The sequence below is a fragment of the Mollisia scopiformis genome (genome assembly GCF_001500285.1).
Source record: "Mollisia scopiformis unplaced genomic scaffold LY89scaffold_28, whole genome shotgun sequence".
Classification (NCBI taxonomy): Eukaryota; Fungi; Ascomycota; class Leotiomycetes; order Helotiales; family Mollisiaceae; genus Mollisia; species Mollisia scopiformis.
The window spans coordinates 796,166-811,144 of NW_017263608.1; the positions used below are offsets into that span (position 1 = coordinate 796,166).

General features: G+C 46.7%; 6 protein-coding genes across 6 annotated transcripts; 3 read left to right on the top strand and 3 right to left on the bottom strand.

Annotated features, from left to right (window-relative positions):
• Window positions 1-430: 430 nt before the first annotated feature.
• Window positions 431-1,925, bottom strand: LY89DRAFT_788072 (uncharacterized protein; the record flags this gene model as incomplete). Its single annotated transcript, XM_018223132.1, has 3 exons — window positions 431-656; window positions 785-1,209; window positions 1,258-1,925. The coding sequence occupies 3 exons, from the start codon at window positions 1,923-1,925 to the stop codon at window positions 628-630; spliced, it is 1,122 nt and encodes a 373-aa protein (XP_018064182.1). The 3' UTR covers window positions 431-627.
• Window positions 1,926-2,486: 561 nt separating this feature from the next.
• On the bottom strand, window positions 2,487-3,160 carry LY89DRAFT_597421 (uncharacterized protein; the record flags this gene model as incomplete). The annotated part of the gene is made up of 3 exons (XM_018209977.1): window positions 2,487-2,634; window positions 2,720-2,940; window positions 3,005-3,160. The coding sequence occupies 3 exons, from the start codon at window positions 3,158-3,160 to the stop codon at window positions 2,487-2,489; spliced, it is 525 nt and encodes a 174-aa protein (XP_018064183.1).
• A 2,290-nt stretch (window positions 3,161-5,450) lies between these two features.
• On the top strand, window positions 5,451-6,574 carry LY89DRAFT_277926 (uncharacterized protein). Its single transcript, XM_018206431.1, has one exon. The coding sequence runs from the start codon at window positions 5,732-5,734 to the stop codon at window positions 6,374-6,376; it is 645 nt and encodes a 214-aa protein (XP_018064184.1). The 5' UTR covers window positions 5,451-5,731; the 3' UTR covers window positions 6,377-6,574.
• Window positions 6,575-6,838: 264 nt separating this feature from the next.
• LY89DRAFT_597643 (uncharacterized protein) lies at window positions 6,839-7,882 on the top strand (the record flags this gene model as incomplete). The annotated part of the gene is made up of 3 exons (XM_018209988.1): window positions 6,839-6,962; window positions 7,018-7,057; window positions 7,219-7,882. Coding segments are annotated over 3 exons (828 nt in total), but the record flags the coding sequence as incomplete, so codon positions are not given.
• Window positions 7,883-9,942: 2,060 nt separating this feature from the next.
• On the bottom strand, window positions 9,943-11,814 carry LY89DRAFT_597706 (uncharacterized protein; the record flags this gene model as incomplete). Its single annotated transcript, XM_018209990.1, has 1 exon — window positions 9,943-11,814. The coding sequence occupies one exon, from the start codon at window positions 11,812-11,814 to the stop codon at window positions 9,943-9,945; it is 1,872 nt and encodes a 623-aa protein (XP_018064186.1).
• A 766-nt stretch (window positions 11,815-12,580) lies between these two features.
• On the top strand, window positions 12,581-12,949 carry LY89DRAFT_597820 (glycoside hydrolase; the record flags this gene model as incomplete). Its single annotated transcript, XM_018209997.1, has 1 exon — window positions 12,581-12,949. The coding sequence occupies one exon, from the start codon at window positions 12,581-12,583 to the stop codon at window positions 12,947-12,949; it is 369 nt and encodes a 122-aa protein (XP_018064187.1).
• Window positions 12,950-14,979: the final 2,030 nt, after the last annotated feature.

A 14,979-nucleotide genomic window follows, 5' to 3' on the forward strand; every position in this document is an offset into this window, starting at 1 on the left:
GTTCTGATCTCTGCACCTGGGAGACGTGGAGACATAGGTGGAGTGGTAAAAGGATCCATAATGGTGGAGTTGTTGATAGTTTAGTCCTAATGTGAAGAGTTTTAATTTCGAGGTTCTACAGCCTGAACGCACGGACTTTTGTCCCCATGTTCGTAAGGCAGCTGTGCCTCGGACCACTCGGTAAAGGGGTTGGGGTCTGAATGCGAATCGCCAACTTTTTACGAGCGAAGTAGATAGCTTCACTCTCATGTGCCACCTAGCCACAGATCCGGAATGTTCTTTCAAAGAGATTAAATAGGAGATCAAAAATGGGCATACAAGTTGTGGGACATTGCGAACAGGAAAACTAAACATTTAGAGCTTCTTTACCATAGCTCGCTAACGCCATAAGGGCTCGCTTGCAAAATGATTCAAGATTATTCAAAGTACACAACAGGCAAACTCGGCGTCAAGCAAAAGTTCAAGCTTTCTCCAATCCTCAATTGTAGTTCAACGCAACCTGTGCATAATATGAGAGCAACAAAGAGCAGACAATGCACATTCTACTATTTTCGGACGTGCTTTCCAGCTCTTCGGTCTCTCTTTCTCGCCTTCGGACCAATAAAAATTGTTAAGGAATAAAGGGCTTTAAGTCGGTACCGGCACCAGACCTAGGACTATTCGAAGGTCAGTATGTTTCTTGACAGAGGATTGAAGAGAGAAATCTTTTATCTTTCCAAAAACAAATATTCCCAGAGCCTGGCTTCCAGGGTTCTTTCTGAAACGTGGATAGGGTTTGACTTACTCATATTCTCATGATTGACTCCCTGATTTTCATTCCCATCGAATACTACGAAGATTTCCCCGACATCTTCATCCCATACAAAGGTAGCAGGGCTGTCTGAAAATCCGCAGTTGTCCCAACTCAACGCATACGGGTAATTTGCCCCCATACTGAAAGTTTTTGCCGTCAACCCAGAGTTGGGAAGGTACTCCGATAGTGCGAACGGTGCGTCTACTGCTGGAGATGTTGTCGCATACCAGCCAATTCCATATGTTGGATCCAAGGCAAACAATACACCATCACTGAAGAATACAGGGACTGCATCACCAGCGGTATATGTATAGGAGGATGTATTGGTGAGGTAAGCGCCAGTGCTTATAGGGTTACCGTTTGATATATAATACAGCTGAAGCAGCCATGTGGTATTTGCAGGTACGTTGTTAGCACTAAATCATCAGTGACTGATTCTTTGTCCCCCTAGGTGGAGAACTTACTCGGGGTAATCTGATGTTGAAGGGAGACAGTTTGGAGTAGGGACCGTGACTGTTGAGGACACAGCTGCTGGTACAAGCTGACTTGTTGATGTAGAGATATCCGGAATTATCGGGGAGGTAACACTTGTTGAAGGGGATGAAGTTACAATCGGCAAGTCCGCAGACGATTGCGTTGTTGGGGTCGGTGACACTGCAGGAACAACAGGAGTTGAAGTCATTGGGACATATGGAATTGTAGTTACTTCGGTCGCGAAGCTCGTGCTGCTCGTGGTGCTCGTTGAGAGTACCTGGCTTGTCGAAGCAAATGCAGCTGTAGAGGCAGGAGGACCCGGTCCCAGTAGAGTGGCTGTAGTTGAGAGAGTCTTCCCCACAGATACGGTTTCAGTTATCGTAGAAGTTGTAGTGGAAGTGAATGGTAGTGTTTTCGCAGAAGTGACAATCGTCGACACATAGGTTGGCGCATTTGTGATGCTGATCAACGTATTACACATGGAAACCGTGAGTAGAGTGTTCGAGGCAACAAATGTCTCAACGGCACATGGGTACTCGACGACAGTGTAAATAATTGGATTTTGACATGTTGGCTCTGGTTTGTTCTGACGAAAAATGTTGGGAAATGCGAAAGCATTGACTGCAGAAGCGTAGAGAATGACTTGAAAGTAATGCATAATGAGTGTGTAGTAATAAATGAATCGTGATCTTTGCCCACAATCAGATAACAAAGGACGATAATATTTCAGTTGATTGCGACGAGGGATATATGAAGAGCTGAGTCTGAGATTAAATTAGAGGTGGCGAGGAATGGCGGGTCGAGGAATGTACTAAGTCACGATCGAGAACTTGCGCCATCAAAGTAGATAGGTAAGCATGGCTGAGCTGAAGAATGATAATGGATAATCGAACGTACGATAACTCGCTGCCAAGATAAATTTCTTGGACTTTTATCTAGATCCAGAAATTCAACCCAGGAAGATCGTCTGCCCTCCTATGATACAATCAACGCAAGGAAGAATGAGCTCTATATTTACTCTTTCGTCTACTGTGCAAAAAATGCACTCTATCGTCAAATTCGGTTTCAAGCTCCTCTCTCTCAACTCGAAGGAACAGATTGAGAGCCTCCAAGCTCCTGGTCTGATGCAACCCTTCATGAAAGAAGTCGCGAAAACGAAATTCTCTCCTGTATGCCTTTCTCAACGTGCAGTATCGAATTTTGCATGCGATTTCTCCCTTTAGTAATTCCGGCGCACTTCGTCCATCGATCGTCCATCTTCAACTTGCTCGTTTTTGAGTTCGACTTCGCTACCACGGTGCATGCCTGTTGACTTGAAACAACGGAAATCCATAATGGAAACAATAGCTGTGTATGCAGCAACAGTACTATTCGAAAGAGTCAGTCATGGCATCCTTCGAACAAAGTCTGACGTCTAGGTGATCTTCTATCTTCCAGAAGAGCAAGACATACCTCAGTGTACCAGCAACTCCAGTCACAACCCAACTCAGTATACAATTGGTGCCGACGCAGAACTTCAGGTTCGCTTGGATCATCAGAAAAACTACCGCAGCCCAGAATACGATCTCCATGCAATTCAAGATCATGTTCGCTTTCAGGCTAGCCCATTTTCGGAACATCGCGGTGTGTTCGGACAAGACTTGGTACAAGATGACTATGAGCGATTTGGCACCCTACAGTTTTTATAGGGTCAGTCGAAAATTCTCTAATGGGGAAGGCAAGAAGAGAGATACTCACCATGCCTAGTGCCATGGTGTTTGCCCTGCTTCGTGGAGCACCTGCAGGTACTTTCACGATAAGGAGACGGACAACTGAACCACCGATGGCGAGCAGGACCAGAATGATCTGGAGCACGTGCACTGCGAACATGTATCTGTTGCTGAAGAAACCCATCTTGACTGAACTGGGAAGATATCTGGTACTTGTTTCTGTGTGAGCCTTGTGATTTGGATGATTTCTGGCGAATGCTCCACAACAATTGGGTCTTCAAGATATTTTGCGAGATGTGTTGAATTTTTCTTCATATTGGGAAATGGACAGTCAAGTATATATGCATATGCATCTACATTGGCATTGTTTTCTGTCTTGTCGACTCTGTAAATAAATCGGATTCGCATTCGGTTCGGGTTCGCTCAGTCAACCATTTCGTACTCGCATTTCATCCCATATGTCTTGGCTACGGCTGCGCGTTACTTGGAAATGTCTTGGCATACTCATCGAGAACCTTATCCACGAAATCCAAAATTTCACGAGTGCCAATTGAATCAACTTTGTTCTTGACATCTTTCATATTCTCACCGACCCCATCCACGATCGTCACCTCAGCTATGCCATGCCATTCTTCATCTTGGCTTTCGATGAGTGGACCCCAAAGTTTCGGGTTCCTCATATGGCAAATCCTTCTGTCCTGAAATAGTGAGGCTCGCAAGCGTCTTTGTAAGCTAAACTCTGTGGAGGTTCAAAGGTGCGACAATGCCACTTAGGAAGGCTGAGCGTTGAAATTTCGAAGTCACAAATCTATGGTCGCGTTTCGTTCTCCGTCTCTGACCTTGATGCTTTCCATTTCTCTTGGGCGACATTAATCTTGAATGACTGTGTCTCCTGGGTAGGTACTGGAAAGCATTCGGGCGCTCCTCGATTTGCCAAGCAAGGAAGGCGAACTCAGACAGACCTCAAAAGTTCTTGGCGATATCTTCTCTCGAATCTTTACACCTTACTTTACTATGAACATTCCAACATAGATGTGCACTTCCAACTTCAGGTTTGGCAAAGCAAATCAATATTGGGACTGGAGTTTTCTGCTTGTAAGCGACGCTTGATTTATTGACAAAACTGCAGTGTCTTTATAGTGTATGGGTTCTGTGCTTTCGAACTCTTGCTCAGCCTTCGCCGGACACCAGAGCGAAGACTAGGAGTGCTGTATCATGTCCCGACTAGAGACTGGATTTGACAACTCGATTGGCATGGGGCGGATCCTGTCACATAAGACGGGAACTGCATACTAAATGCGCTTCAAATCCCATGGCTGAATTCATCAGGCGATATAGCAGAACATATGAGGGGTTGATGTTGGTGTTGATGTTGAAGTGAACGGCGGAGGATATGTTGTGGACGACTCCGATTCAAAAGCCCAAATACAAGCAACTGCGGCGCCAGATTCAAACAATGAGCCTCCGTCAAGATCTATTTGATGACGCATGACTGAAAGCGAGAAAATTAAATGTGACGAGTTGCGAATGCGTACTTCTTGTAGGAGCATAGAAAGCTTCAGCAGAGCAGCAATTCATGGAACAGAAAATAACAATCAACGCAATTTTCGCAAGAACTCCATGATGGAACCGTGTGCGTCTTCAGAAAAATGCAACAAAGTTGAACACCAATGAGGAACAATTTTTTTTGGAAAAAGGTGATGACTAAAAGCCATTCATCCTTCAACTCGCTATCCAGAGAACATCGCATGCTCACTGTGATGGACCAGTCTGCTGGTATTGTGAAAATAATCCCCTTTTGATGTACTCGTTCGTCTTGCACATGCTGCTGTCACTTGGTAGACCACGAAAATGATAAGAAACATGAAAACAAAACTAAATGAGTGAAAGAGTGGAGAGTTTTCTCGCTCCATTTAGACTAGACCTCTTTTGGAAATGCCGGCGCTAAGACTGACTTGGCCGGTCTCCAACTTCGTCTCAATGCTCCATCTCTCTTTTTCTCTCTCGTCGTCAATGTCTTTATGAACATTAGTTTACTGCGGAACGGTGCTCCAGCAATCAATCGACTAAACCATGCGACGGGCAAAGTCTGCGGCCTTTTCGCCGTGCTCTTGGTGTGGAGTTGCGGGAGCTTATTGAGATGAGGCCGCGTCTGCACAGCAGTCCCATACCCCACTTCCCAGCACCGCATCATACAAGATCGTCGCGCCACGTTTTACTTCTATAGTTCTATAAGGCCTCTCTTATATCTCAGAAGTAGAACGGTGATTTTTCGGCCCTATTCAGAAGAGCTTGCGGACTTGGGGATACCAGGTTGATGTCGCAACATTCTAGGGAAAATGGGAAGAGACATCTAGAGCGCATTCAAATGCGGTTTCCGATCGCCATGACTATTCAAATTCAGACAATTGAACAGTCGGATCGTCTATTCATGCACGGTTCACGAGCTTGATAAAGCAAATGCCAAAAGTTTCGGCTCCTTGTCTTCGGGCTTCCAGGTTTGCCCTTGTATTTCAGAATGGACTCAGATCAGGACATTCGGCTTTACCAAGGCAAAAAATTTCGTTTATGGATACTATCGTCGTCGTCACTCTGTGCAGCTGTGCCCAGGTGGACAATTCTCTGGATTTAAGAAGTGAGTGCTTGCTGCTTTGCGTGTGGTTTTGATTTTCTATTGTCCGCACCACTTTGGAGCATTTCGTTCGTTTGAGTCACTCTTTTCTGTCCGTACATTCTTTTACTTGTTTTCATCGCCATGCGTCCTGCGGTCATCGCTCTTTTGGCGCTGCTTCGTTTTGGAGTTGTCGTACAAGGAGATGCGTCAAGCAATTATACAGCACAGCTGCTAAGCTCAGGCACGATCAAGCTTGGCGATTGGCAAGCAGCCTACGATAAAGCCTATGCCATTGTCCAGACATTGAACACAACCGAGAAGCTGTCAATCATCACTGGAGGGAGTGGAGGAAACTTCAGCGCCCTCGACATGTTGGACTCTTCAACTAACCCTCTCACTTACTACTACGTTACAACATGGCCTGCTGGGGGAGCAATGGCAATGACCTGGGACAAGTCGGCCATTCAAAGTCAAGGCAGTGCACTCGGTGCTGAATTCCGTGGAAAAGGAATCAATCTTGCCTATGCACCCACACTTGAGCCTTTGGGTCGTTCAGCCTGGTGCGGGCGGATCGGGGAAACTTACGGAGCAGATTCTTACCTCAATGGAGCTATGGGTGGCAGCTTTGTAAAAGGAGTCAGCAGTGCCGGTGTCATTCCGAGCTCGAAACATTTCATCATGAATGAACAAGAGACGAACCGTGACGGAACGGGCAGCGGCGGAGGCGGGGGAATGGGTGGATCTCCTTCAAGCACCTTTAGCAACTTTACTATTGCGGTGAGATAAAACAGCAATTCGACAACCACGAGCTCCTCGGCGAGTGCTAGTAGTTCTGCTACCAACTCCACTTCGACTTCCAGCGACGAATCCTACAATGTTGCGATCGGTGACAAAGCTTTCCATGAAACTTATTTGGCTCCTTTTTACGATGCAGTCAAAAACGGAGTAGGCGGGACGATGTGCGCGATGAGTTAGTCTTGATCTCTTTTAAATTATTTTCCCGTTTTAAATGTCCGTTTGGAGTTCGTACTTCAAGACATTTATATCTGCTTCCAAAATGTACGGAACAAGTATACTAACTACGAAACGCCGAACAATAGATAGGGTCAACGGCTCATATTCTTGCGAGAGTCAAGACCTTCTCGGAAAATATCTCAAGGTTGAGCTTGGTATGCCTGGTCTTGTGCACGCAGACGTTGGTGGTCAGCACACTGGTATCAACTCGGCCAATGCTGGTATGGACTCTGTTTCCTGAATGCATGGTCAGGTGAAGGTGGCGACCGCTCCGAGCTATACAACGCCACCCAAGACACACTCGTCAACACCGTAGCAGACAACTGCAACAACACGATTGTGGTCATCAACACTACTGGTACGTTAACTTTTACCCTAGGATAAAAGATAACACACTAACTCAAACCCTCCAGGACCCCGTCTAGTCGACCAATGGATAACCCACTCCAACGTGTACGTCAAAATCTGCCCTTGATCTGTTTTCATTCTAGGAGCCGAGGATTTCGGGATGCTCTCCGAGAGCTACTCGTCAGAGAAGATTTTTCTCAACTCCTCGGCTGAGCTCCTCGGCTCCTAGAATCTTTGTCAAAGAAAGTAAACTCATTTGTTAATAGAACCGGCGTCCTCTACGGCGGCCCCCTCGGCCAAGAATCCGGCAACGCCATCGACGACATCCTCTTCGGCGCCGTGAACCCCTCAGGAAAACTAGCCCACACGATCGCCAAAAACGAATCCGACTACGACGCCAACACGCAGATCACCGAGTCGCTAGAAATCGATTTCTCGGAGGGGAATTACATCGATTATAAGTATTTCGACAAATACAACGTGACGCCGCGGTTCGAGTTCGGGTACGGGTTGAGTTATACGACCTTCAACTACTCGGAGCAGGTGACGGTGACGTCTAACGCGACCGCATTGGCGCAGGCGTATGCTACGGGCGCCCTCGCTGTTGGGGAACGAGAGGATCTGTGGGATGTGGTGGCTACGGTGTCGAGTAGTATTTCGAACACGGGGGATGTTGCGGGTGCCGAGGTAGCTCAGCTGTATGTGGCGTTCCCTGATGCGGCTGATGAGCCAGTGAGGCAGTTGCGTGGGTTTGATAAGGTGATGATCCAACCAGGGGAGAGTGAGGCCGTGAGTTTCGAGTTGAAGAGGAGGGATTTGAGTGTTTGGGATGTGGGTGCGCAGGCCTGGAAGATTGAGAGTGGGGAGTACGTTTTCTATGTTGGGGCGAGTAGTAGGGATTTGAGGGCATCGGCTACTTTGACTGTTTAAGTGGTCGTTGTGGAGAGAAGAGGTGTTTCTTCTTTGCTCAAATCTACGCAATCCGCGCGGAGTGCTCAATGGGGTGTTGTGGCTGCCGGCGTGCTTGCAAATTGCATCAGTCACATCATACAATGCCCAAAGATCTAGTACTGTAAAAACGAGAGAACTTATGCCGCTTTAAAGTATCCAATTGCTAATGGACTTTTACAAATCTATCTATGCGCTCTCTCCACACGTCATTTCTAAGCGTGAATATCAGAAATCGTACGATGGGTATTAACTAGCGGCAAGCAACGAAGTATATAAACAAACCCAGCTCCCAATCCAAAACCACATTATTTCCAAATTGAGGAAGTCCTAGTGAAGCCCCAGAGTGTGTGGAGCCGACCTGTCGCCGGTGCCATCTCTTTTTTCTTTACTTGCGCAAGTATCCTCAATGACACCGGGCTCTAGAGCTGTGAGTAGATGTCTGCCGTTGCCACGGGTTTCTTTGTCGAATTAAAGGTAGACATCGGCGAAAAGCGAGGAGTCTCTCCTCTATTCAGGACGGGAAGATGCGTGAGTCGATGTTAATTGTTGTTAACGGTGTATGTTTTGGATTCTGTAGAGAAATATCAGCGGAAAATGAAATGGAATAGTTAGGCATCGGTGAAAAGTGACTTATAGCAGGTAGACATCAGCAAAGAGTATAAAGAAGTAAGGGTCAACTTTGAACAGCAATGACTTTGAGATGAGAGAGTGCATAAACAGGATTCGTAAAAGTCCGTCAGCAATTGGACACTTTGAAGAGGCATAAGGTCTCTCCTTGGCACAATTTCCTGACATTGAGGGGCCACAAAGTAATATATGATTAAATATGCACTTTATATACTCCACCTCCGCATCGTGACCAAAAATCTTGTGTGTTCCACTACCCATCCATCGTCCTCTGGTAATCCGCTCCCAAACCAAGATATCTCGTACATGGATCGATCCTAGACTTACGAAACAGTTAGCCAATGGCCCTCAAAAATTCCTCAAACAAGACAATAAGTAACAAACAGCTTCTTCAGTTGAAAGATGAAAAGTCTAAAGTTGTTTCAGCATCAGACACCAAGTGTCCTCAGCATTAGCATGGAAAGTTAACATCATAAGCTCCTCCTCGAACCAAAAGAAAATTGTATCCTCTTACCATTAGCATTCCCATAGTGTAAAGTGATGTCATATCCTATCCCTGCCCAGTCAGCAAATGTAGCCTCCCAAAAAATATCGAAGGCATCGAAGAAGAGACAAGACCACGGATAAACCATCAGGTAATCGAACCAGTTTATTCCCCATGAAAAGGTCGGTATTTGATAGTACATGTTTTGTTCATCATCGTATATCCATGGTCTTCCCCTCCCTTAAACAAAATCATGTACTCACAAACAATAATAATTCCTGTCTTTAAAGCGAATTAGCTTTGTGCAGCATGAATGCGACAGGAAGGATGAGGGAAAGGATGGGGAGAGATCAGATAGGTCCTTTGGCGGGACAGGTAAATCACCATGCGTGCCTGGGTTAGAGGCGAGTATGATAGGGGCGACACGAATGTTCATCATTGAAATGGGTGTTTGTGTGTGTGGACAGAGGAGAACAGTGGAAGCTTACCAGAGATTTTTCTTGCTGTAGCAGAAAGTAAGGTTAGTGATTATAGCACGATGCGCAGGTGGCGCAGGGTAGCAACATGATAGATGAGGATTAGAACGAGAAGTATAGAGGTAGTGCGCAGATCGATTGCATATATGGAGGAATTTTGTTATTGTTGTTATTTGTATGAAGAGCTGGAAAAGATCGTGCTCCAAAAAATTTCATGTCATAGAAGACTAGTGCCGGCTATTCTTCGGCGGAGTCTGTGAAGCACGTGCATTTGCTTTGCTTCCATTCTAGTTTTGCTCCAGATTGCCCAGGTGGCCCTCCCATTAAGTTTCTTGCATTCGGAGTATAAATAGTGATTACGTTAATATTATCGAAGGAAATCTTTTGTTTATTACAATTACATACGTTCTTAAACTACTCGAACACACTCGGCATCACAATGTCACCAATTTTCAACTCCCATTCGCAGGTTGTGTGTAGACCACTCCATCTACGATCGTCGTCAAAGAGCCATTTGCATAAAACTTGTTTTCTTCGAGGTCAATCTCGAAATGGAACCCGCCTGGTCCAGTTATCTTGGAGCTGTTGCTGATACCGGTGGAATGGAGGTCAGAATACCAGTCTACATGGATCAACGTGGCGCTCGGAGAGCTGGCGGCAACCTGCTCAGTGCCAGAGATGTAGTTCTCGCCATTGTCGGAGTAGTTATAGTAAGTAGCTGCCACGGTCCCGATGGAAGTATTGGCACTGTTCATTATGAAACCAACCTCAGCGTAACCACTGACGTTGCCTGACAGAGTATAATTGCCCGCAGGCACGGTCGTTGCCACTGGGTTTGCGCTGCCCGGTACGTACTCTCTTCCCCATGGGATGACATCCGACACTAGCGGTACTGGCTCCCATTTCAGTGGCTGGCGACTCGTGAGTGTTGCCATCATCAACCTCACTGTTCGTCCACCTGGTTCGGTAGAGTTGGGACATGGCAGCGGATTCACACCACCACAATTCGGGGCTTGAACAAGAGTTTGAAAGTATGTGATACGGGTTCCATCCAAGGACCATCTCGGATCAGCCATGCCATTCCAGTTGTCGTCATTCACACTACCGGGGCTACCGTCGCCGGCACCATTCAGCTGTTGGCCTTGATAGTACTCGCCATCGTCGTAATAACGGTCGCCATAGCGGTCGACGATCCAGGGCTGGAAGAACCGTCGTATCCCATTGTTCCGAACGGACGAGACTGCGCCAGTAATAAGTGTGTCGATGAGAGGAGGAATACCGCGCATGCCGGCTAGAAACATCATTCGATTCGTTGTGGTAGTATCCATGATCACGATCCAGTTGCCATCGGAGGATGTATCAATCGGGTCCACGTACTCTGGGTCGCTGGTAACTCTTGTCACCTCACCAGTCACAAGGCTCACTCTAAATATATCGATGTTGCATGATTCCGCAGGAAATTCAATATAGTGCACCTGGTGTCCAAGTCCACTCAAACCACGTACCTCGCCTACCACGATTGCTTGGGAATTGATGGTCAAGTTGTTGCCATCAACAGAGATCGTGGGCAGGCCATCTAGATCATACAACATAGTGACATTGACAAGATCGTACCGGGGAGTAAGCGGCGTCCCTGTTGTGGGTGATGGGTTGAACTGTAGTCGGGCGAAGTATCCAAATTGGGACGTAGAAACACCAGAATAAGTCAAGGCATTGAAGCTAATGTGTACATCATCAGGGTGTTTGCGCAGCTCTCGTATGCTGCCACCAGCCCCAGAGCCATCAGGTGTGACATTCCATCGAATGGGATAGATATGCACCTTATCCGGGGTGCACTCTGGACTGGCAAGCTGCTCGGAGCCGCAATCGATGATCCACTCGCCAGCAAGGACACGTACGCCATCAGTAAACGCTTGAGGATACTGGTAGTCGGTGGTTGAGCCGTTGAAGGAAACTTGTTGGTCTGCTGGGACTCCGCAAGTAATGCATTTCCACGGATCGCCATTGGGGAAAACTGTCCCGTCCACTTTAACGGTTATCAACTGGAGCCCTGTATATATGCTAGCCGGATCTGGAGCGGCGGGTGCCCCTGCGTACGTTAAGGATGCCGTAACGTGTTTTCCATCTGGAAGAAAATTGCCGCCCAACAGACCGGATGAAGTTGCGCCTATGCACCCAGTTCCATAAGGATTCACTTCAGAAGTACAACCACCTTCCGTCTCATCAGCAGTTACTGGAGGTATCGGTAACTCGACCACAACAATTGGTTCAGGTTTGGGCGGTAATGGCAGTGCTGATGTGTTTGATCGTCGATAGATGAGCATATGGCTATCAAGTGATGCGGCGGTCAGGGCCAGCACAGCAAGTAAGAACGCTATGTTGAAAGATGCGAAGCGCATCTTGGTATATGTGAGCCTCGAAATGATGGTAACTTATCAGAAAAAGGCTTTCACTTATCACAAGCAGGGAGAGTCAAGCTGAAGCTTTATATATTTCATTTCGTGCGAGGCCCTTTCGTACTGTTGTTCGATTTGATGTTTTCACAGGGATTTTCATCGTATCGTCGTATTTTTTCCGGTTTCTATCTTTATTTGGGTCTGTAAATTTTCAATCTTAAGCTTATGACCCGATTCCCCATGAATTTGCCCCACTGAAGTGGAAACCGGTAGACGAACGCGGGGTTGCTGCAAGACCAGGCATCGGGTACGAATACGTCGTATCGTATAGAGGTTCGGCTGCAATTACTGTGAGCAGCTGCGAACATGGATTACAGTTAGCTATGGTGCCGAGTATGGGCGACTTCGCTTATGGTTGCACTGCACCATTCACGCGTGGAAAAATAGGAGGGAGATCTCGCTTCCTACCTCTCGCTAGATCTTTCTTGGCCATTGTGTTCGACCGGGGAGAATGCCTCAGAGTACCTAGGTACACCTGTGACACTTTCCTAGCCAACTGCACTTCAACACACCATGTTTGGCACGACCTCGAGAAATCCAAAGATCAATGTTCATTATCTATGAGCAATCCCACAACCAACTTCAGATTCTTACGTCTCGTAATTCCTAGCCCGGCATGTCTCAGGAGGCAGGCATGTTTTCAGCTGACGACGTTGTCCTGAGCCATGGTTCAGCAAGCGGGCATGACTTGGTGCTTGAAGAACTTCCACTTCCACAAGACTTTGCCTGGGGTACGGCCACGGCAGCATATCAAGTCGAAGGCGGTGCCTCACAAGATGGCAAAGGTCCATCGATATGGGATACCTTTTCTCACCTCGAACCCTCGCGCACGAACGGCGAGAACGCAGATGTTGCATGCAATCACTGCAATCTCGTAGAGGACGATGTGGAGTTGATGTCATCCCTCGACGTCGATGTTTATAGATTCTCAATGTCCTGGTCTCGTATCATCCCACTTGGAGGACGCAATGACCCGATCAATGGGAAAGGCATTTCTTTTTAAAGCGATCTGATCAATCGAATTCACTCCCAGAAGATCGAACCCGTCGTCACAATCTACCATTGGGATGTACCCCAGAGGTCGTCGGCTCGCTTAATAAACCTGCGCCATGCCATGCCCCTAATTCCCAGCAGTCTTAAGCGAGTCGATGATTGGTGGTGCTATCCCTGATTTGAAGACATATGGATACGAACAAATACGACTGATTACGGTTGAATGCGAGATAAATAAGCGTATGACCCTGATCCAGTCGAAGTGAACCCGAGGCTTTTGGCTGCTCCACTGAGCAATGTCAAATAAAATTCGTCGGTGCCTGCAGGAGAAGTCATGATCATCATCAGTATTGCCAGTAACGCCGCCTGCTTATCAAACAAGCCCAGAATGCGAATATCATTTCTTCAAGCCTAGCTTTTCATGTTGTCTCTCATCCCACTGTGGCAAGTTGGAGGAACGTCGATCGAAATGGCTCACAGAGGTATTCTGAACAGTCGAAAGGAATCAAAAATTATGCTGAGACGGTGGCTAGCAAGTTGAATTTTCTTCCTGTAGGCATGGCCACAGTGCAAACGTCGTTATCTTCTACAGGCAGGTTCTAACCATTCCAATTGGTTTCCTCAACACCCTCGGCGACATTAGACTTTGGGACAGAAGTCGCTGCCTATCCGATTCTTGATATCTATATGCAGAAGCATTCTAGGCACTCACCAGCAACTTCTCTGATGCTCCTTAGCCTTTTGCACTGGGAGTATCGAACACATATCACGTGGAGACATTTGAAGTGACCACTTCTGGCACATACGAAGCTTGCGTCCTACGGGGAGGGCAAAGATGGCAATACATACACGTTCTAACTCCTGGTAGCATCCAATTCTCATCTGTAGGAATCGGGGCAACCATTCCTGTAGTCGATATTGGTCGACTTTCCTGGGCTTTTTAATACCGACAATGACGAACTCAATGATATCTGGAAAGTGGTTGCGAGAGCGGCTAATATGGCATGCTTGGGGCAGGGTAGCCAGCACGACATACGGCAGATGAATCAAACAGAAGCTTTCATTCGAGGCATGAGATCGGGGTGCCAAAGGAGCATTCTTAGAAGATTACAATACACACTTGAATCTGATGCACGCATCGAACGAGGAGGAATTGAATGGGTAGTAGTATGATGATCTCTTTCCCTATTTCTTGCATAGCTTGTATACTGAGGCTTACACCAATGAGATATTTGATGATAATCAAATATTTGCTGAAGCCAGAGTACTGCATCGACAACTTGATCTGCCTCTGACACAGAATAAACAGACTGTCCAAAGTTATGACTAAATAACTCATGGGCACATCCACTAGCATCACCGCCAAAGGGGCATTCAACTGAATCTAGTTGGAGAGATGCCAATGGAGGCACAAAGTACGTCTCAAGCACCTCACTTTCAAATCTACAATTTAAGGTTTTAAGGTTATTTTTAGCTCTAAAGCTAAAAAGATTTGTTGCACATCGCAAAATATCATGTTTCTCAAAACTCAACGATGCCCTTTTCTAAAATCTTTAAAAGTTGAGCAGAGAGCAAATTCGGCGCTAAGAGCTCTTGGGCCAATCATATTGCAGAATTTATTTTGTATGGGGTTGTTGTTGAGGAGTTCTCTGAGCTGCTTGGAATAGGAAAGGAAAGGAAAAAGGTTTGGCCGACGCTAAGGAGCTTGGGGTGATTTTGCGTAGAGGCCGTCGCTTTATGAACACCAATGCATCTTTGACGCTTCCCAATTCAATCTTGCTGGGAGATGGCTATTCTATCGTCAACCAGACCACGCTCACTTGCTATCTTTTAGGCACCTTTGAGACATTTTTGTCTGTCCAGGAGAAGATTGGTACCGGGTCAAGAGAGTGTTAAGCGAATGCAAATACATTGCAGTCTCGATATCCGGTGTTCGGATTTTCAATACGACGTTGAGCTCTTTCTATACCAGTGGCTCATCGATCGGAACTCAAGGGTCGTTTAGGTTCGGTGCGTCTTTTGCCAATTACATCTCTCCCG